At 36.1% G+C, this 22,170-nt stretch overlaps 1 protein-coding gene across 1 annotated transcript in view; it reads left to right on the forward strand.

Annotated features, from left to right (window-relative positions):
* Positions 1-986: 986 nt before the first annotated feature.
* TLK1 (tousled-like kinase 1) overlaps positions 987-22,170 on the forward strand; it is a gene marked incomplete at its 5' end in the record, with an annotated part of 28,475 nt that continues 7,291 nt past the window's right edge. The window contains 11 exons of the mRNA XM_008946901.1: positions 987-1,076; positions 1,908-2,000; positions 2,357-2,467; positions 4,145-4,281; positions 5,567-5,755; positions 12,655-12,721; positions 17,304-17,401; positions 20,247-20,328; positions 20,602-20,693; positions 20,781-20,870; positions 21,616-21,785. Coding sequence (XP_008945149.1) covers positions 987-1,076; positions 1,908-2,000; positions 2,357-2,467; positions 4,145-4,281; positions 5,567-5,755; positions 12,655-12,721; positions 17,304-17,401; positions 20,247-20,328; positions 20,602-20,693; positions 20,781-20,870; positions 21,616-21,785 — 1,219 coding nt within the window. The remainder of the gene's footprint in view (positions 1,077-1,907; positions 2,001-2,356; positions 2,468-4,144; positions 4,282-5,566; positions 5,756-12,654; positions 12,722-17,303; positions 17,402-20,246; positions 20,329-20,601; positions 20,694-20,780; positions 20,871-21,615; positions 21,786-22,170) is intronic.

The following is a 22,170-nucleotide window of genomic DNA, read 5'->3' on the forward strand; positions in this document are numbered from 1 at the left end:
GGGAAGAAAAAAATCAAGTTAACTATTAAGACTGAAATTTTCTGTTAACACTGGGACTTTTTTCCTAAAACATAATTTTAAAATACAAAGTAATTATGTAAAAAGTTTAACAAATGTTAAAATGTTCTAATAACATCTATTCATAAGCCTCACACAAAAATGGGGAGGATTTTATTACTTATGAGTAAGCTGAACCACAAACTCAGGACTTGAAAAGGTCAGTTTTTGATAAATTGTGAGGTTTCAAATAATTGACACTTAATTTGCTGGGGTCGTTTAAAAATTCTCTTAGTTAGTCATTCTAATTATTTTTTTCCTCCTCATATGCACCGTTTCAGTGTTAATCATACCCATATGTGATTCTAAATGGCCAAACAGATTCTGCGAGTTACGGAAAGGATTTGTTTTCTGTGCTGGTAGACTTAAGCTTTTATTCCATGTACTTTCAACTTCAGGCATCCTCTCCTTCTTGCTAACAGTCTAAAGTGTAATACAGATTGTGGAATTTGGCTTGAATATAGTCTTATTCACATGAATTAGTAGGTCTTGGGAAGTTTCATTAGCAGGATTTCTGTTCTGGTCTGCATTAGCTTCTGCTTTCTGGTTCTCTCAAGGGAAGTAACCACTCCAAAAATAACTCATTACTTCGTTTTTGAGTTGTGAAAGCTTAGAATCAGGAAAATAAGTCTGTATAAGACTGACATGATCTTATGTCAGTCTGTATTGTCCTAAAACTTTCAGTCTGCTCCCCAAAAGTTAAAATATTAGTTTTCTCAGAGAGTATATTGCATCCGTTTTAAACTGCAAATGATATGTAACAGCATAGTGATAACTCTGAATGCAGTGCTCCAAGTACTATCTTCTGTATTAAAGATAGCTTATTTCTCCATTATATGATTTTCCTGCCAAGAGTTGTAAACAATGCTGCGTTCATAATTGAATCTAATATCTTTGTATCTAACATTCTTTGGTTTTGTGCATTCCAGGTTCGACAGAATAGTCCTTCTCCTACTTCATTAGCTTTTGGGGACCACCCTATCACGCAACCAAAGCAGTTATCTTTTAAAATTACTCAGGTAACTACTTTTGAGTAGAGCTATCCTGTATCACTTTCGACTGTAGCAAAAACTGATAGGTATGTTTATTTCTGTCTTTCAACTTCTAAGCTCTTAAAAGGCTTTCAAAAGCTTTGCCTTTTACAGTCTGCCAAAGCATTTTTCTGTTAAGTTCAGCATCTCATAATTTAAATCTCTGGTTAGTTTTGTATTCTGTGTTGCTCTAATTCCAATGTTGCACTGTGAGTAGTTAGCTGATCATGTTGTCAGTAGACTTTTACTTGGCATTTTAGCTGTTGTGTTGTCCTAGAAGCAGAGGCTGCTCTTTCAGGTGATATTTGAAGTGGCAGCTGCTGTTGTCATATTGCATTTAAAATATGATATTGAATAAGAAAAATGAGATGGTGATCAAAATTATCAAGATATGGTTTTGTCATGACTTTTAAAAGCTGAAAGCAACTGTTTTATCCTCTCTGCCATTTCTGTCTGTTCTATCTTCCACAAATTAAACAGAACAAGGCTACTTCATCTGTTGAACCAATACAGAGAATTTAAACTAATTAGCTGATGTTTACTTCCTTGCCCCATTTTATATGCTTTTTTGTGAACAATAACTTTTCAGTTAGTGATGAAGCTTTTTAACACTGTCAGTGGTTTGTCCCAACTGTTCAGTTGTCCGCATAAAGAGGAAAAGCAGTTTTGAGTAAGAATCTTCCATGTCACTTCAAAACACATGAAAATAAGATAGTCTTGTTGAATGTTTTAATGTAACTTAGTTCTCTACCCAACATGAGAAAAATAATGCTGTAATTGTTAAAGGAAAGGTTAAATGTTTCAAAATATTTTTTTTAGACGGATTTCACAATGCTGAAATTAGCTGCACTAGAAAGTAATAAAAATCAAGACTTGGAAAAGAAAGAAGGTCGTATAGATGACTTACTCAGGGTAAGTGTTAGACATGGGGTAAAGATACTTACTCAGAACAACAGACAGTGAATCTGAATCAAATATTTAAAATATATGAATAATCCTTGTTTTAAAAAATTACCCTGGATTTGCCTAAATTAAAAGGTGAAATTAGGTTTTAATTTTTGTACATTTTTCTTTTTTAAAATCAGAAAGTCTATAAAATGAAACGCATAAGGCTTTTTTTTCTGCTTCTGTTCTATGGCTTTTGAATAATTAAGTATGCTTGTAGACATTTAATAATTACGTTTATAGATAATGTGAAGGTAGATACCTGTATCTTCTGTGACAGTTTGTTTCAGGATATTTTTTCATATTTTGTATATATTTATTAGGCTAACTGTGATCTTAGAAGACAAATAGATGAACAGCAAAAGCTACTTGAAAAATATAAAGAAAGGTTAAACAAATGTATTTCAATGAGCAAGAAGCTTCTAATTGAAAAGGTAAGCTTACTGCTTTTAAAATTTTTGTAATGAAAACTGAGAGTACTGTAGAATTCCATTATGACTCCTTCTTTTTCACTTTTTTTTCACATTAATTTTTCACATTAATCTCTGAGACCGAAACTTTGTATGCATGGTCTTTATCTGGCAGTAAGTGTTTTAATAAGTCTGAATAGGCAAGATAAAATGTTGAACCTTTTTCAGATCATGGAAAATGTCTTTTTTAATTTAAGGAAGAGGGGGCTCCATCATAAGTAATTCAGATATAGCAAAGCATAAAAGATAAGAATTTAGTATGCAGCAACTTGAAGAATAAGATTACAATAGATTAAAAAATATCTGAACATAATCTGTTGTGGAGAGGAGACATAAAATCTTTGTGAGACACTTAAGTGATTGAGATAGTTTTTGAGGTATCATGCTAGAATGCTGTATTAGCTCAGAGTTATGGAAACAAGGCAATGGTGGTCACTGTCTACCTTCATACTACAATGAAAGAAATTTATTTCAAATTTAAAGCAAAATATATTTAAACTAGTAGCAAGTTCTTAAAAGAGAAGGCTTGTTTCTGTCGCTCTTCTTTAAAATAGCCTTATTTAAAAAAAAAAAAAAAATTAAAAAAAGTGAATAGAAAAACAGCTTATTGTAAGTTAAAACTTTAATGTAAACAGTCAAGTCTCTTCTGTAACACTAGCTGCTAGGTGCTGCTGTCAGATACAAGGGCATAAACTGATCTATTAGAGGACTAGGGAGTTTCCTCACTAGTATGCCTTAAATTATTGTAGTCCTTTCATTTCCAGCATAAGGGATATGCAGGGAGAAGATGCATCAGATCTGTTCTATAAGATGTTAGGTGGGCACCTTCAGAGTGAAATTCACATAGGCTATTTTTTGTGAAAGGCCATGCAGGCCTCCTTTTCAGTCTATAAGTCTGTTTGCACAAAGATTCTGTCAACTTTTCACTTCGTGTGTGTGTGTGAGGTTGTGGGCCATAGGCATTTCTTAAGCAGCAAACGTTTGTAATAATTAGGTTTTTATCCATCAGAGGTGTTCACGATGTTCTTTCTTCTTGTGCTGAAGCAGAGTAGGCATCTTTGTGATGTGATGAGTCTGTCTGTGGTAGTAGCGAGTGCTTCTGAGATGGGCATCTGCTTCTGTTACTGCAAGTGAATATCTGATTGCAGTTGTCCACCTGCAGTGCATTCCCATATAGAGATTCCTGACCTCAGTCAGTTTGGTACAAGTAGTAACATAGATGCTCTGTGAAAGCAGTTTCCAGGCTAAGTATAGTAAGTGCACTTTCTGATATCTAAGCAGTTCCATTTGGTGTAATAGACAGGTACAGACATTCTTAATTGTATAGCTAATTGTCCATCAGTTTTAATGCATTTACAAACAAAGTGTTAATGAGGAAGAACAGAGAACTTTATAGGAAAACTGAGTCAAACTCAGATACTTTTTTTTTGTGCACAAACCATCATTAGTACCAATTCTGACAACTGCAGATGTTTGAGTTCTGCAGAAATTAGAACAAATAGAGTAAAGTAATAAAAGATGGTTTTCATATGCTCTCCTTTTATTTCTCCCTTAGAAAGCGGGGGTTAAAAAGCCTGACTGTTTTACCGATTTTTTTGAACACTTTATTACTAAATAAGATTCTTTTTTTTGTTTTCTTAGAGCACACAGGAGAAACTGGCAAGCAGAGAGAAGAGCATGCAAGACAGATTACGCCTGGGGCATTTTACAACAGTTCGTCATGGTGCTTCATTTACTGAACAGTGGACAGATGGGTTTGCGTTTCAGAATCTTGTGAAGTTAGTCAATGTTCTCAAAATTCTCACTAATTGTTAGTTCCCTCTAGCGGTTTTTTTTATTACTAAGGTTCTAGGATTGGAGTGGTGTTTCATACGTTGTATTTCGCTTTTCCTTTTGAAGACTGAGAATACAGTACAGGTCTCCCTTTATCAGCTGAGAGAGTACTGAAGCTGGCTGTCTTTGAAAGACAGTTGGGTTTCACTTGATTTTAACTATGCTTGGAAAAGCATGAATGTGCTAAGTGAGCAGCACATAATTATTCAGCTCAGCTGGTAGAAAGAACTATAAAACTAAATCAGTGATTTTTTTTTCAAGCAGCTAACCATGTATCACTGGTGATCATTGGAGCAGATGAAGTCTTCGAAGTTCTCATTGGTCACATGTGTGTTGCCTGTGCATCTAGCACTGTAGCAGCTTTTTCAGGTGTCCAGCTTCTCAGTGCCATGAAGGAGGAGTGACAAACCTGGCAGCCTCAGATAGGGTCTAATGCAAGTGGCTGGGTAAAGCAGCCACCTGGAAAAGAGTTACTGCAACAGGTATTTTAGCAGACAAGGGGCCAAGGAAAAGGACTCTGGAAGACCATCAGAGATGATAATGAAATAATTATGCAATACCTCCAAAGGTATTCTTTGGTAATGAGTCTGATTCAATCCTTGGAGGTGTGTATATCTGTGCGTGTGTGTACATATGTGTATATATACACGCACATATTAAAAAAAAAAAAAAGTGATTCACTGAGAATTTTGTTTTTGAAGGTCACTGTGTGCTCTTAGCAATATGTGATGGCCTAGGACAAAGGTTTTTTAACACAATCCTAAAGAGAATCTGTGTGGGTGTTTTGCATAAAAGCTGCAGCTGTTTGCCATATAATCAAGTTGAGGATTTATTTAGGAACTATCAGATCAAGTTCAGTATTTGGCCTATTAAAATCAAGTACTCTTCATTGACTCTGTTACATTTCTTTTGAAGGTATAAAAGAAGGTATGCACCAGCTCAGATACATTCTTAAATTTTTCTAGTGCAGAAATCTTGTAACACCTTAGAAAACAAAACAATCTTAAAACCAGAAAAAAAAACCCAGCACATTTTCAAAAGTAAATTGTGCTAAAACTATCAAAAATTTTTCCATCTCATGAAGAACATTTGTGTTCTTTTTCCTAGGAAACATTTTCACAGGTACAGTAAGTTTAAGAGGTTTCTAGAAATGTTTTACCAGTTATAAAGATAGTTTTTTAAAAATGCAAAATGTTGAAACTTTAATAAAGCCTTTTTTGGGGTTTACAGGCAACAAGAATGGGTGAATCAACAAAGGGAAGACATTGAAAGGCAAAGAAAGCTCCTGGCCAAGCGAAAGCCTCCAACTACAAACAATTCTCAGGCACCATCTGCCAATTCTGAACCCAAGCAGAGGAAAAATAAAGCTGTGAATGGGGCAGAAAATGATCCCTTTGTTAGACCAAATCTACCACAGCTGTAAGTTTAACATTTCAATCAGTCTTTTACATAAATTCTCAGATATTGTCTGTGTGCGTTCTATTCAAATAACAGCATAAAAAGATACTCAGTATATTCAGCATCTATATTCTCATTGATGACTTGCTGATGTTAGGGAAATTCACTCCACTGCCTATGAAGATGTCATACAATTGTCCAATTTATTTTTGGTAAAGTCACCAGAGAAAGGCCCGTTCTGTATTTAAGCAATGTTCCTTCTCTTTCTGTGATCTATAGGAGTCCTTATTCTGGTTTCCTACTCTTGTAATGTCACTGATACCTATTGATCTGTTGATGTTTTTGTAATCCCCAGTGGTTTAGGAGCTTCTCTTTTAGTTAGAAATAATTTAAGTTTTCACGTAAAGTTTTCATTTCTTTAGCTGAAAAGAAAAGCTTTTTCCAGCCTTTAGTATTTCAAGACATGTCTAAAAACAAATGGAATTTTTTTTTTCTTTTTCCCCTTCTGAATGCTAGATCCTGAGGGCAACTCTCAGAAGTTACTGATGCCATTTCATGTATTGACAATGTTGAAATTTTTTGTCACTGAAGCATAAATATTGAGAGCTCTCAAAGTATTCTCCATTTTTCAAGTGACATTTTTCCTGCAGACAGAAATGGTATAATTCAAGGCAGAGACAGATGTGTTCTTGACATTTAATTTGAGTATTTTAAGAAGTTAAAGCTTGGAGATACTAGTTATTGCCCTTGATGCTAAAAAGCTGCAGCTGATAGCGTATCTGTTCCTAGTCATTTTAAATTAAATCACTAGGGTTAAAAAGACTAACAAATTTATTTGTTAATTTGCAGAAGTAGGCTATGTGTTGAATGTGATCACCTGTCATCTAACAGAATTTATAGTTCTGGCCATGGGGGGTAAATAACTGGTTAGGTCTGCAAAGTACGTATATTTGGAAAATCAGTTTGAAGACAGCTGCATATGTTTTGCATAATGTATCATTCTTACAGTTGAAGCTGTGAAATTCTTTGGCTCTGGCAAAAATACAGTAGTAATCATGAAAATACAGTATTAAGGCTGTAAGTAGCAAATACAAATCTTGATTAGTGTTATTCTTGTATTTTGGTGGAGAGCTGAAGGTTCATCACTCACTTTAGTAATACTTAGTGTCTACATTTCTTCTTCTCAGAACATAGTACTTTTGAAAAGTAAACCTTACTATCATGTTAAAAAATTACTTTTTGTTTGAATGTAATACCTTTTGTTATTAAAAGTAACATTTTAGTAATGTAAAAGACCTGAAAAATTACAGATCTTTTAATTTGCCAGCTTTTGACCATGTCTTCATTAATGTTAGATTTCCATAATCTTATTGCTGCTTTAGGAGGTGATAAAATACACATTTGGGAAAAAAGAGAGAAAATGTTCTAATTATTAAGCAGGACAAGATCAGGTCCTGATGATAGACTTCTGAATATTATCTGATGTTATGCAGTTTTAAATAATTTCCAAATTAATAAGAACTTTTCAAATTATCATTTAACCAGTTACATGTTAAATGGCACATGAAAATGCTTGCTAGTTATGGAACTGCCAAGAGAATGATACTTGCCCTTTGGTATCTAATGCTAGCATAAATGTAAACTGTTAGTGAATCGAAACTGTTGTGCCTTTAAGTATACTAGTTTGTTATAATCTGGGTATGAGATTGCTTCCTCATATGATAAGTTTATAGATTTTGTTCCAGACCTTTGAGAAGGTCTGTAATGTGTCCTGAGCTCACAGAATCACTAAAGCATCATCATGCTTTTAGAGGGCTTTTAAATGTTTGTATTTAGGATTCACTGTAATTTTGTATAGTGCCAGTATGTGTTGACTCCCCTCTGCTTCTCATACAGAACTAAATATGTCCTATGTATCTTGGTAGAATAAATATTAATTGTTCTACAATATTAACTTCTACTTAAGAGTAAATTTGTCATCTGCTATATGTGATTCCTTCCTATTACATTGTGCTTATCACTGTTCCTGTGTTACCTTGAAAAGTGATGATCTTAATTAGTATAGCCAAATGGAAGAGATTCTGTTTATATAAGGCATGGGGAAATGCAGAGCTGCTTGAAAGTAATGAACTCTACTACTAGAGTATTACTATCAGTAAGATGTATATGCAAGTGATTAGGCAGATCTTTTTTAAACAGACAAATAAGGTGCTAGCAGTTGTTAGCAACAAGTGCCTCTTTCACTGCATTGTTTGCTTTAGAAAGAAAACCCCTTCAGCTGCAGGTATTGACAAGAAAATATGATCTGTAGTGTTGTCATAAGCAGTATTATTGAAGCCCTTTTTGAGAACAGGTGTTAAATCTTTTGAAATGGATTGAAGGTGTTGTCTGAGGCATTCTTAATAGTGGTATCGTTTCAGTTTAGCTGAATATACTATGGTCTCTGATATGAATTTAAAAACAAAATTTTTTTCGCTGAAGTTTACTATGAAAGTGGCCATCTGCCTGTGAACCTGTGAGTGAATGGTGGGTTTGGTGTTTAAATAGCATGCAGCAGATGAGCCTAAATGCTGTCCTGGTTTTTCCATCATTCTTTCCCTTCCTGTGGCCTAAACCTAAATTAAAAAGTAGTTTCAATTTTGAGAGATCTGTTTCCTACTGAGCAAAGTAATTAGTCTTACATAAAAGGAATAAATTGAAATTTATTTAAAATAAAAACACTTATTTGAAGTAGAGGTTGTCTCCTTAGCAAAAAAAAAAAAAAGTCTTGAAAAGTCTATTCCAAATCCTAATCTTTCAGGTCCTATTTGGGACCTGAAAGATTATGATGCTAGTCCTTACCTCTTGGAAACAGCTCTTATTTCACTAGACAGTTCTAAGAACAGCATTTATTTAGTTTAGGTGTTGTAGTCCTTCCTGTGCAGCTTCAGCCGTGCTTACTTCCCAGTCACCTTTTCCTCTGCTTCCCAGTTTCTCCATGGGAGTCTGCATGCATGCTTGTCCCTGCGTGTAATTTGGAACAGGAGAGCAGAGGGAGCTGGCAGAATTTGTTACTGTAGCTAAACAAACGCATCATTTAGAGGGAGCATTCTATTCTGTATGGGACAAATGTAAATATTTTCAGAAACTTCTTCAGGCTGAAGTGCTAACAATGCATCTGGGCTTTACTGGACAAGTAAAGACAGCTCCTTTTTCCTTAGGCATTTTCTTTTTAAGGCAAACATGTAAACAACAGGCAAAAAGACCCCATGGAGGGGTTCAACTTGGTCAGCATCTGCCCATCCTTATAGAAATTTGAGGAACTAGAGGGAGAATAAGGTTGGACTGAAAAATGAGTGCTTCTGAACTTGTAGCCAAAACTTTGGATTTCTGTATGGCTGTTTAGGGGCATGGCCACGTTCTACTGTACTTGTGTATCCAGGATGATTTTTCAACTGGGAAAAGATGGGAGGAGAGTAGAGGTGGTTGTAAATGTGCCAGGCTTGATCATCATGAAAACCAAGGAGCCCGTGGCCGTTTTGGGTTTTTATCTTGTCTGCACCCAGTAGTAAGAGTGTTTTGATCATAGAAGAAGGTTTTGTCTGAAATTGTGAGGAAGAAGTGTGAAGAAGATAGGTTGTGTCTACACATGCATAATGAGTCAAAGCCTTTGAAAGCTGGCTATGAAAACATTGTTAAATGACTGTAAGGCTTATTTTTACTAATTTAAAAAAAAAACCAAAAGTTCAAATTGGTGATTGTCAAGCCTTTCAGGCCAGGTAAGCTGTCCACTTTCTTCCAGAGACAAGTGAAGTTGCCACGCCAGGGCCCTACACATCACAGTAAAAGTACACAACATGCACAGAAATATGTCCATTGCTTTTTGGGGAATTCCAGGAATTCATTGCATCTGTGTGATAGTTCATTTGTCTGTAGACAGTTAAAATACAACATTTATTGCACAGTAATTTTGAGGGAAAAATATGGCCAGGACCAGACTGTTACTAGATTAATTCATGCAACCTACTGCCAGCTGCTTTTCTTCTTCAATGCTCCTCAGATTAGCCTCAAGTCTGACCATCCATCTTAAGTTCATTTAGTGGATGGCAGCAACCTAATTCCAGCCAACACCCCTCTCCTGTGCTCCTCAGTGTTTCTTCCTCTGCGAGCTGTGTGTCTCAGGTGATGGAGGAGCAACCACTTCTGAGGGAAATTATGGTGTAGGTGACTTCTGTTTTCAGAAGGTGCCTCCAGTGTGCTGGTGCCTGGCGAAAGGCAGTGGGTAGGTGGAGAAGTGCTGGGCTGGTGGGAAGCAGTCTCTAGGCTGGATGTTTTCAGCCTGTGGAGATAGCTGGTGGACTATAGCCAGAAAGTAGACAGCATGCACACTGTCATTTTTTATTGCTATTTGTCATGTGCTATTTTAATATGAATATAAAGTATAGTGTATTTATAGATTTAAAAGTACTAAATTCCTATTATTAAATAAAAAATAAATGCTTCTGCATATGAGGGAATAAAGTTTTGTTTTTCATAAGTAAACACACAAAATCCAAAGTAACTGTGTATAGTTCAGTGTTTTATATGCCTTCCTCCGAAATGTGGTCAGTAACAACAGGTTGAAATTGCTGTGAATCATGCTGTGCCTCTACTAGAGTTAGATTTGTAAGGAAATAGAAAAATAGAAAACAGTCATTTCTAGGGATATAGCATAGAAACATGGAAGGGGTGGCTTTGAATCTTAATGTTTTCAATATGACCACTCAACTTGTGCTCTGTGCTCAAGAGGGCTATTTAAGAACTTCTTGGAAGGTAAATCTTGCTAGAGCTGTATAGGGACTTTGTCACAACTCTGCCTATATAGCTGAGGTTTTATAAAAAGGACCAGATTTCCTGTATTATGTTAGTCTTTCAGGGGATGTGTGGGTTAAGGGCTCTCAGTATTCAATGAAAATTCTGGAAGGTTGTGCCATAAACTTTGTATTTTCAGTGTTTTACTTGTGGTTCAGCTTTTCTAAGCCACCTAAATGCTCTTCTTCCCGAGAAAGTCAAATTTTACTGTCTGCGCTTCTGGAAGTGCACAAACCTGTAATTTATACTGCAGACAAGAATCTGGAAAGAATAATATTCAACCATGTACACATTGGCATTGATCCTTTGCCTGTTTTAATTGAGAGCTTTATCCATGTTAGAGTAGTTCAACTGTTTGAGTAGAAGTATTGAAAAAATGTCAGTGATGCTGCTGTGAGTTGTCTAGCGTTGCCTTGATAGGCCTAGCAGATGTGTTAGAACAGAAATTAGAGAATTGTTATATTCCTTGCCGTTACTTGGATTGTACAGAGAATGCATTGCCAGCTTTCCTAGCTATTGAGACACCCCATTTCACATTTGCTTTAATGCTTTAATGCCTCTTCTTTTACGGTGTAGTGTCTAAACCCAGAAGAGATTCTACTGGTAAAAGAATGGAAATGTTTGGTCCCAAAATCTGGTACTAAGGGACCTTTTGCCTGTCTTTGAGAGGCAAATTCCCTCACTCTGTTGCCTTCAGAGTGTTTGGGGACATCTGTTGACTGGAATACAAAGCTGCTTTTCCGTCCATTAAGAAAAAAAGATGTGGGCTAACTTTGTGTGAAATTCTGTATTTAGGAAATAGAGAGTAGGAAGGGGCTCTGTGAAGGTTTCAGTGTCACCAGGTTTTATCCTGAAAAGATGCAATCCTTTATTAACAACTTTTGAGACCAAATAAATACAGGGTTTAGAATTCTGAAAGCCACAGCAAAATAAATCCAAGTTTAAAGGAGAGGAAGAAGTCTTGCCGTTTATTAGCTTTCTGCAAATTTTATTGAAGTTGACACTTCCTGTAAGAGAAACCTGAATTGGTGTCCCTCACCTTTGGGGAAACTACTGGTGATTCTTGGGATGCTCCAACTTCTTAAACTTGAGATATGAACAGCAGGTATAGCCTTCTAAACACTTTTTTGTAATCGGTCTTCTCAGGGCAGTTCATAACTGAACCTTCTAAAATGCAGACTTCATGAAAATGTGTTACGCTATTAGTTTAGCTTTGCATCATGAAAGAAATAGTAGATCTAGGCAAAAAAATAAAATTTTTAATTTATTGGCAGGGATTTGTGTGAATCTTTCAAGGAGGCTATGCTTCTTTCTCCTTCCCCATCCCCAGTTCCCTTTTATCGTACATGTATGGTTTCTTCTCTGGAACTTGAAGCCTTTGGTTTCTTCTCTTTGGTGGTTTGTCTTCTGTGCCTTTTTGTTCACTTGTTAGATAGATACTGCGTGAAGTTAGTTCATGGGTTTCTTAGTTACAGTCTAGATACTCTGGATACTGACTGTATCCCAGCAAGTCTACAGAGTGAGGGATCAGTGAATTAATTGTAGCCAGGAATCTTTTCTGAAAGGAAGAGAAAAAGAGAACAAGCAAAGGAGTTGCATGCCAATTCAAAACTGAATTTGTGGTCTTATGCAAAATGTAGTGCTAAAGAACTTGGAATATATATGGTGATGCACTACATTCCTGAAATCACACTCAAAAATCCAGTGTTATCAGGCTTGTCTAGTTGGTTTCTGGATCTCCATCCTTTGGTTAAGTGTTAGAATTGAGAACCAAGCACTGGAGTAGCATCAGCTAAAATACTGATTGATATGATTCATGATGCACCAGACAATCTAACAGGCTGTCTGAGAGAACAGAAATGATCCATTGGGAGAGGCAGTTAATGTTCCTGAATATCAGGTACAGGGACATTCTGTAAGCATGTATTGACCCTGGAATTACAAACCAAGATGTTCAGATGGTTCAAAAATGTAGTCCTTGTGTTGTGGTAGTAAATAATTAACATAAGGTTATTTACTGTAGTATTTAAATAGTATCGTTTAGTTTACCGTCACATAAAAGCTATAATTAGTTTGTTTTGTTTTTTCAGTTTGACTCTAGCAGAGTATCATGAACAGGAAGAAATTTTCAAACTTCGATTAGGACATCTCAAAAAGGTATGAATACGGTTTGTCGTTCTAAGATACACTTTTTTACACCATGCTCAAAACCATAAAATCTAGTAGCATCAAAATGAGGAAGAGCTTATTGTTGTGAGCTGTCTGATTAGAAAACATAATACTAAAAGTGCTGTACAATTTCAGGCTTAATAGTGGCTTTCCTTTTTTTTTTTTTTTAATGCAACTTGCCATAAATACTGGGAATACAGGAGAGTAGTAGTGAGTCCATCCAGTGTAACACTACTGATTCCTTGAATCTTTCCAACACTGGTAACAGTGATGATACCACAATTACTGCTCTTTTTTCAGAGCTGAGGAAGTGGAGTCAGCCAAGTTTGGTATATGGGCTTTTTGCATTAGTTCTTGATCTTTAGAAAGGTCCAGTTTACAAACCATTGCATTTTGGAATTAATATATTCTGTTTTGATCATCTACAGCATCCACTTCAGTTATTATCAGTCAGCATACTACCTATTGCAAGAGAGAATATAATTTTCCTACTTGTGTGGAAAAATCTCTTCTTTGTATCTTAAATTATTTTTGCAGTCAGGTATTTTACTTCAGTTTTTCATTTTGGAAAAAACCTACTTTTTTCTTGAAGCTTATCATTCTAATAATCCTGTGTAATAAGATAATTATGATATTGGCAAACTATTGCTTATTCAACCAAAGCTTTTGAGGCTGTTCAGGCAAAACTTGTGAAAAGGAATGACAGTTGATATTACTTTTCAAAAATAAGAGGGTTTTTTACCTGCTGGTTTTGCCCGGGAAGAAAACACCCCCAGTGGGACCCCAGTAGTACCTCCCAGGGTGGTCTGCAGCAAAGAGGAGGACAGTGGCGGTTAAAGGAGGGATGGGCAACAATCACTTTCTTCCAAAATAAAAGGTTTTAATAACATGAAAATAACAAACAAAACCACCTGAGGCAGGCACTGAAACAGCACCCACCCCAGGGGGGGAAGTGAAAGAGCATGTAGCCTTGCGGCCACAGGTTTTTAAGAGGCTGGGAGGGGGGTTTACAAAAGGCATTGGCCTGTAAGGATACACGGATGGAATACCTACAGGTCAGGGGTCCAGTGGGTGTTAGGGGATTGGTCGTGTGGTGGCTAAGCCAACCACAACCTGGGAAAGATGGAAAATTCTGGATGTGTGCCCATGTTTGGGGACAAAGCGGTAATAGAAACCTCTGTCTCCAGGAGGCGCACTGCAGCAAGTTGACGCAGGCAGAAATCTCTCAACAAATGTGAAAGGAAAATACCTTTATCTGCTGAGCAGTAGTTCTTGACGTGTTCAGTCAAAACAGGTCATAGCGTTTTTCCCCTTGAAATGCTGCAAGAATCTGTTTTGGGCCTGTTCTCTCCAAATGTGCAAGTCACCTGTTGCAAAATCCCACTATAATAAGCTGAATTGGTTCCCTTGAGAACAATGATACTGTTTTTACAGAATATGACAAGAAAGGACTTGAATCTGTGGTAGGGAATCTGCATATAAACTTTTTGGTACTAGTGAAGTAGCTTGCATGCATAGTTCTTCTATGTTAATGCTATAATAAAACAGCGACAGCTTCACATGAAATTCTATTAGGAATTTCTGTAGGTTTTTTTCTGTGCTTTAACTGTTTCCAAGTCTAATGGAGATTTCAAGTGACATGAAAGAAGCTGTTACACAGTTGTTTAATACTTCGATTGTTTTCACCTTGAGCATTAATACTGGGGTGCTCTGTGTAAGAAGGAACTTCCTTGACTAAATGCCAGAGGGGAAGCAAATGTTACTTCTGGCAAAGGTTACTTCAGGACAACTAAGCACTTCATGGGTCTAGAGAACAAGTCCTACAAGTCATAGCTGAGCTAACTGGGGTTGTTTAGAGCCTGGAGAAGAGGAGGCTCGGGGGAGATCTTATCATACTCTACACCTACCTGAAAGGAGGATGTAGTGCGATGGAGGCTGATCTGTTCTCCCACACAGAAAGCAATAAGACAAGAGGAAATGGCCTCAAGATGCACCAGGAAAGGTTTAATGACATTACAAGAAAAATTTCTTCACCAAAAGACTTGTTAAGCAGTGGAACAGGCTGCCCAGGGAAATTATTTGGTCACCATCCCTAGAGGTATTTAAAAGACACATAGATGTAGGGCTTAGTGACATGGTTTAGTGGTGACTTGTTAGTGCTAGGTTAATGGTTGGACTCCATGATCTTTAAGGTCTCTTTCAACCAGAACAATTCTGTGATTCTTAGGAAATCATGTTTGAATATATCTGAAAATAATAATAAAAATACATACATGCATTTTAATTCTTAATATGCGATACAGATTCTGTCATTAACTAAGAAAAACAATTTCACTGTCTTCCTTTTACATGGCTGTATTTCTTCCTTAGTGCTTCATTGCTGGTTGAATTTTTTTCTTCTTCTGCATATGCTGTTTTGCTGTCTGCTCCTCTTCCTTTTCGATCTCCAGATGCTTTCCTGGTGCTCTTACTTTCTGGTGCCCTGTACATGCTGCCACCACCAGTTTTCTTTTCCGTCTGCTCCCCAGGAAATTCTTTTCCAGCTAGCAGTTTTGGTCCTGGAGGAGAGGCTCTTGTTTTCTCACTTCCTTTTATATAGCAATGACCTGAGGCAGCTAAGCTGGTTCATTCTTGCTTAAAGGTATTCACAGCCGGAGTGTCCTAAATAACAGCTGGAAACAGTGAAACCAGCCAGTTCTTCTTGGAGTAACATTGGCCTATGAACCACATTTTGAGAACCACTGAATTGCATAATATATGAACAAAAAAGCCCAAAAGAGGCATAACTGATGGATTTTTTTTTTTTGTTAGCCTTTGGGAAGAACATAGACAATTGTGTGTGTATAAGTGTGTGGCCCTTTGTGCGGGAAGAAGGGCTAGAATTCTTTATAAAGGGCTATTGGGTTATAAGGAACTGCATATCATTTCAGGATATTTAACAGAGAGCTGCAAAGATTAATCTAAATACATAAAAAAAGAGTTTAATGTTGTATGAACCGGGGTGGGAACAAAAACCAACCAAAACCACAACTTTGGCATTAAGTGTTAGGAAAAAACAAATGATCTGCTAGCAGATCAGTTTTGTTTACTCCAGCTTTTAAATTATTAGGAATTTGATTTTTGTTTTCTGAATGGAAGTTCATCTGATGTCTTGCTTTAGGGATAAGAGGTTTTTTCCCTTAGTTTAGTGGGAGGATTTGGAATATCCACTGAAATCATCTGATCTAGACTCCTCAACTTGTTGGAAGTGTGGTCATTTGATGTGTGTTTTAGATTTTACAAATAGAGTTGTTGTTTCAGGATGTGTTTTTATGACATACAGCGTAGGTAAATACCAGCTTTACAGCATTTTCTGTTCCCTCTGCTGAATTCTGCCTCCATCACCTTAGGCCATTACTTGTTACCCTTTGCTTTTACCAGCACTAACAGGTTGTGCAGTGACAGTATAAACTGGATTGGAGAACTGATCTAGCTTCTTTCAAAAACCAAATATCTATCTTGTGAGGCTTGCTTTCTTAAAAAAAAAAAATCAGTTTGCTTCAATATGTGGCTGTACATATATGTACATATATATACATAAGAGGCTGTGCCAAAATAACAAGATGTGGGGCTATCTTGTTATTATATGGCACTATATCAGATGCCAGTCCTTCTCTTTCCTTTTCAGCTAGAATAATTCCATAATTATGAGCTTTCTGATATGGACTGCTTTTGTCTCCCCTTTATTCAAACTTTCAAATTCTAGAGGTACTAACTTTGGAATTGCTATAACCCTTTCTACAGTGTCTTGCAATGAGTATACATTTTTCACTTCAGGTTTATACAGAGGCTTCCACAAACAAGGTGTTGTGAATTCTTTAAGTTTTTTAGCGAATCTGAATAAACAACTATTTCAATGTTCTCTAGTGTGTAGCATAAAGATGAGATCATTTTAAGTGCTGAAAATAGTTAGGAAGTATGCTCCTACCTGACATGCTTCTTCTGAAGTTGCACTCAAAATCTTAGGCAAAATACAGATTTTGCATTTGTAATTTTATTAAGATAGAATTGGAAAAATCTTGTTAAATTCTAGTGTCTTGTATCAATACCTTAAGAACATTTCTGCTGTAATTACTTATTCTTCTTTTTTAATTTGCACTTCAATCTCAAAATATTTTAAACCTTTTCTTAATTTATCACTTTGTATAAAATCTGTAACTGCACATTTCTCAGTGTTTTTCTTCTTTGTACGTCAATTTCAGACCACTTCCCAGATAATTTCTCTCCTTGGCTGGGGTACAAAACCCAGCTGCCTCTCATTTCAAATAGCATCCCTACAGTGCAGAACAAAAGTGTGAACATCCCATTACCTGTTCATGGACAGAAAGGTTCCTTGAAACAGGCTTTTGCCTTATCTTTCTGAATTTTTCTGGCTTAAGAAAAAAACAGTGCTTTCTTCTAGTTCAGCAGGGTTTTGTAATGTGTGTAATGTAATGTTCCTCCATCACCACTAGTATTGATGCAGGGGTAAAAATATCCTTTTCAAATGGGGAGTAAATGAGCTTTTAATTTTCCTTCTTTTCATTTGCAGGAAGAAGCTGAAATACAAGCAGAACTTGAACGTTTGGAAAGAGTTAGGAATCTTCACATAAGAGAACTGAAAAGAATAAATAATGAAGATAATTCACAGTAAGAGACTTAATTTTTTATGTCTATTTTTAAAATAACGTTCTAGTCACGTTTTACCTACAGAGAGCTCATTCATAAGTTTTTCTTTGATTCTCTGTGTTTTAAACACCAATATAATTAAACTTAAAAAAAAAAAAATTACTTATAATTTGATAAAGTTATTAATGGCTTTATTAAATAAGCAAGAAATAACATAGTCTTATCTTATAGTGCAGGAGAGCTAAAAATTGCTAAACCATATTGCTAAGCTAAAAAAAAGTACTTGTAAAGGAACCTGATGACATTCATTTAAGCTGAAAATAATGCAAGAAAATTACAGCGAGTTTGGATACAATACCAACAATTTTGTGGTGTTAAAATTTTGTTTTGTTTTGTTTTATTGTACTGTAATTTCATCTATAACCATAATCTGTAACCAAATTATCTTTGGTCTTATTGTACTGTAATTTCATCCGTAGTAGGAAAAGACAAAAGCTAAGTCTTTAGTAGTATGTTAAAATGTTACTCTGTGTCAGTTTGCATAGCAATATATCATAAGGTTAAAATGTTATTTAACTATGTGGATTTGAAAGTAAGAATTACATAGCAAAAAAATGCATTCTGTTTTCCATGATGCTGAACACAAACTTCAAGGCCACGGTTCTGTCAGCGCTTTACGCTCACGCTGTTGCTTGCAGGGAGCTACTGATGCGCTTGCCCTGTTCCTTTCACATGGCTGCAGTGGTGTTTCTTTACTAAACAGGCCATGAAAGTTGATCTCAGTTAAAACCAGCTCCAAAAAACCCATTTATTTTTCTGGATTGATTTTAACCCTAGATCAATATCCTGGTCTGGTTCTTTGCTCCAATTACAAAAATGCTTATGTGGCCATGAGGGGCAAGAACAGTGCAAGGGCGGAATGAGCAGTCAGGGGAAAGGAAGTCATGGACTGGGCTTTTTTCTTTCTGCACTAGTCAATGTTCGTGAAACAACAGCCTTAAGATTTCAGGGGCTTATTTTTTACTTCTTAGATGCAATAGAATGATATATATACAGTAAGACTTCTAAACATTAAAGTAACAAGGTGTGAACTTGTGCTTAACTATTTTAATGATCCCCATACCTACTCTACAGGAATACAGAGAACTTACGTTACCATGTGGCTGTAATGCTAGTTGATAGCTAAGTTGATGTGGTGCTTTGGATATGAAAAATAGTAGGTGTTGATGCTTACAAATCAATGGTAGAATATTTTCTTTGAAAAATAAATGTCCTTAAATAAATAAAAAAAAAATAATTAAAAAACCACACCCACAAGCAGTTCTTTGCAGGTTAAGTGATAACCATTTTAATCTTCAGTGTTTGTGTTAGAAAAGATTTGGTTTGGTTTGGTTTTTTTTTGTTTAAAGGGATTCTTCAACAAAAAGGAATAAAAACCACAGAAAAATGACAGGCTTTGACTGTGTAAATATTGCATATGTGAGGCAAAGAATGTTGCAATTACAGTCCCAGGATTTACAGGACATGGACAAGCAGAATGCTTTAACTTCACTGCTCATTTTCTGCAGTCAGTGTTGATGCATTTTATGGTACAGAATGAAAAGCTTTAAACTGTGTGTTCGTGTTTTTGTGGGAATTAGACCAAGTGGCCAAGCTGCAGCTTGCACTCGTAACACAGAAGACAGAAGCAATAGAGAAGTAACCTGGGTCTGTAGCTCCTGTTGTCTTTCCTAACATGACTTGGCAACTGGCCATTTGGTAAGGAACAGGGTTCTGAAGCTAAGCAGCTGTTGGGTCCTGACTCAGGTTCTGTCGTGTTTTCAGCTTCCATCTGTGATGCAGAGCTGAGCCCTTTTTCTTGTTCTAGCTATGTGCCTTTCTACATCCCTCTTTTGGGCTACGGGTCACATGACATCAATTGCCTAATTATGTTACCTTTAAATCTGTTATTTTTTCTACACAGAGTGCATTTCTTACCATTTATGATTTTTTTTTAAATGTCTTTATCATTGAAATATATATTTTCATTATAAGGAAAAGGGAGAACTTTGTTTAAAAAGGGTACAGTAAGCAAGAATATGCATCTTCCTTCAAATACTTGACTATCTGTGACCATGCTTCCAAAACTGTAGAGAATATGGAAGGATGGGATGACCTATTGGCAGACTATCTCTAAATCCTTCCTTCAGGTTTTCTCTGGAGTATAGTGGGCAGATCACCCTAGGTTCGTCAGTATAGTTGTATCATCTTTGCGCTATTAATGTGATGAGTATTCAGCTCCCTTCCCCTTGACTGGCTGGAAGGGTATATTTCGCGTCTTCTGCACATTTCAGGAGGGAGTATGGTCCTTTTCTCTGTCTTGAGGCTTGATTTTGTATTTGGAAGGAGTGTTTTCTTCTTGCTTTTGATTAGAGTATGAACAGATATTCAGTCCTGTGGTGGTTTTTTTCTATATTGCTGTTTGTTGTTAACTTCTTGGTGTTAGACACAAGCCGTTTTGTTAAAAAGCGGTGGGTCATGTTTCTTGTGAAATTAGAAAAATATCCTTCTCATCTATTCGAGAAAGCTGAAGTTTGAGACCTCTCTAAAATTTGGGAAAACGGAGAGCCCTTATGGTTTTCTAATCCTCAAAATATAGGGAAAAAAAAAAGTGGTGTTGTGATAGCATTTGTACACTAAATAGTCAAAAGGTACTGAATATATATAATTGTGCCATAAGATTACACATGATGTAATATTACTTAGCATATTATATATTGCTAGTAAAACGAAAGCTCCGTTTGAGAACTAGTACTGAAAGGTTCACATGTTAGTCTCTGGTTTTATAACTTAAATAGAACTAAATGAGTTTTTCTTTTCTTTTGAGATTTAAAGATCACCCCACGTTAAACGAACGGTATTTGTTACTCCATTTACTTGGCCGAGGTGGCTTCAGTGAAGTATACAAGGTAGTGTGTTGAGTCTGCTAAACCTAACATTTGAGCCATGTACCTTTGTACATTTAATTTTGGTGGAGAGGGAGGGGATTCAAATAAGCAGAAGGATAATGTGGTATACTCTTTAAACACTGAACAAACATCAGTTAACTCATGGAGGGAGGTAGCATTACAATAGATTTGTCCATAGACTTGTGAATGCCAGTTTTTTTCCCTCTCTTTGTTGGGTGTTATTTTTGTCATCTTTGGTTATAACTTTCGCATATTTATTGGTTTCTTTTTTAGGCTTTTGATCTTTATGAACAAAGATATGCTGCTGTGAAGATTCACCAGCTTAACAAAAGCTGGAGGGATGAAAAGAAAGAAAACTACCACAAGTAAGTATTAAAGACTTATGCTTCATATGTTAAATTGAATGCCATTGTATTGATTGTAGAAGGTTAACGTATCACTTTCCTTTTTAGACATGCCTGCAGAGAGTATAGAATACACAAAGAACTGGATCATCCCCGGATAGTTAAACTGTATGACTACTTCTCCCTGGATACAGATACGTAAGTACATAAAATGATATGAACTTGAAAAGGGTTTTAGTGCTGTATATTGGATAAACAGAAATTAAGAGTATTTGAACAAAAATAATTTGTTCTTCCTTTCAGCCAAAATATTCAGGGTTTCCTTAAGGGTATTTAAATAAAAAATACTCTAGTTGCAGAATTTTGTCTCGGCTAAATATTGTAGACCTTCACTAAAGTGATGAAAACAGTCTTTTGCAATGCCTGACTAGCAAGCCCTGCAGGATGTCCTGAAGGTGAAAGGGACATGCAGTGCTACAATGCTTTTGGGCAAAGCAAGGGCTGCTACAGGGCAGTTCCAAAAGGCAGCTGTGGCTTAGACAAGTTTCCAAGACTAAGTAACATCAGGACCATTATTAGTCTAAGTGTAGCCTGTGGTCACTGGGCTGTACCTCTTTGCATAAAATTGTCACATCTTAAGGGACAGTGAATATATTTTTCTACTGAGAAACATGCCTACATAAATAAGGTATTTTTTTTAAACTTAACCTGTCATCAGTATGGAAGCATTTTCTCTTCTGGTGAGTATGAATATTCTGATTTATGTCAGTTTTCATAAGCTAATGGTTAAGCCATGTGTTCTATAAACTATTTCCTTCAAATAGTGTAATATTTAGGCAGCCATTCTTAAACTTGTCAGTATCAAACTAGGTGGTTACGTCTCTGATTCTGATTGTGCAGTTCGATATGTTATTTAATTTTGTCTCTCTGAATTCTGCCCTAGGTTTTGCACAGTGTTAGAATACTGTGAGGGCAATGACTTGGATTTCTATCTCAAGCAACATAAATTGATGTCAGAGAAGGAAGCTAGGTCCATTGTAATGCAAATAGTAAATGCACTACGCTATCTCAATGAGATCAAGCCCCCTATTATACACTATGATCTTAAACCAGGTAAATGAGAAATGTTATGAATTAAAGTAATCTCTTCTTTTATCATTTATTTTGTTTGTAATTCTTGCCTGAAAATACCAAAATTGTCTTCTGTATGTCAAGGTTGTTGTAAACAACTGAAAAATGTGTGTACTTTTCTTTCTGTTTTTACTGCCAAAATGATCTGTCTTTTCTCTGGAAAAATGTCTGTTGTAACTTTTCTGCTTTGTTTTATTTATATTTGAATTTGTAGAAAAAATCATATAGCACATAGATATATGCATTGCTATTTAGCAATATAAACAGGTAAGATCATTAGGTGTCTCAGTCCCATCTGGTCATTGTGGAATGTAAATAATTTTTCTCTTATGTATTTCATAGCCTGTAAAGTATTGAAATAGATAAT

The sequence above is a fragment of the Merops nubicus genome, unplaced genomic scaffold, assembly GCF_000691845.1.
Source record: "Merops nubicus isolate BGI_N331 unplaced genomic scaffold, ASM69184v1 scaffold15989, whole genome shotgun sequence".
Taxonomy (NCBI): domain Eukaryota; kingdom Metazoa; phylum Chordata; class Aves; order Coraciiformes; family Meropidae; genus Merops; species Merops nubicus.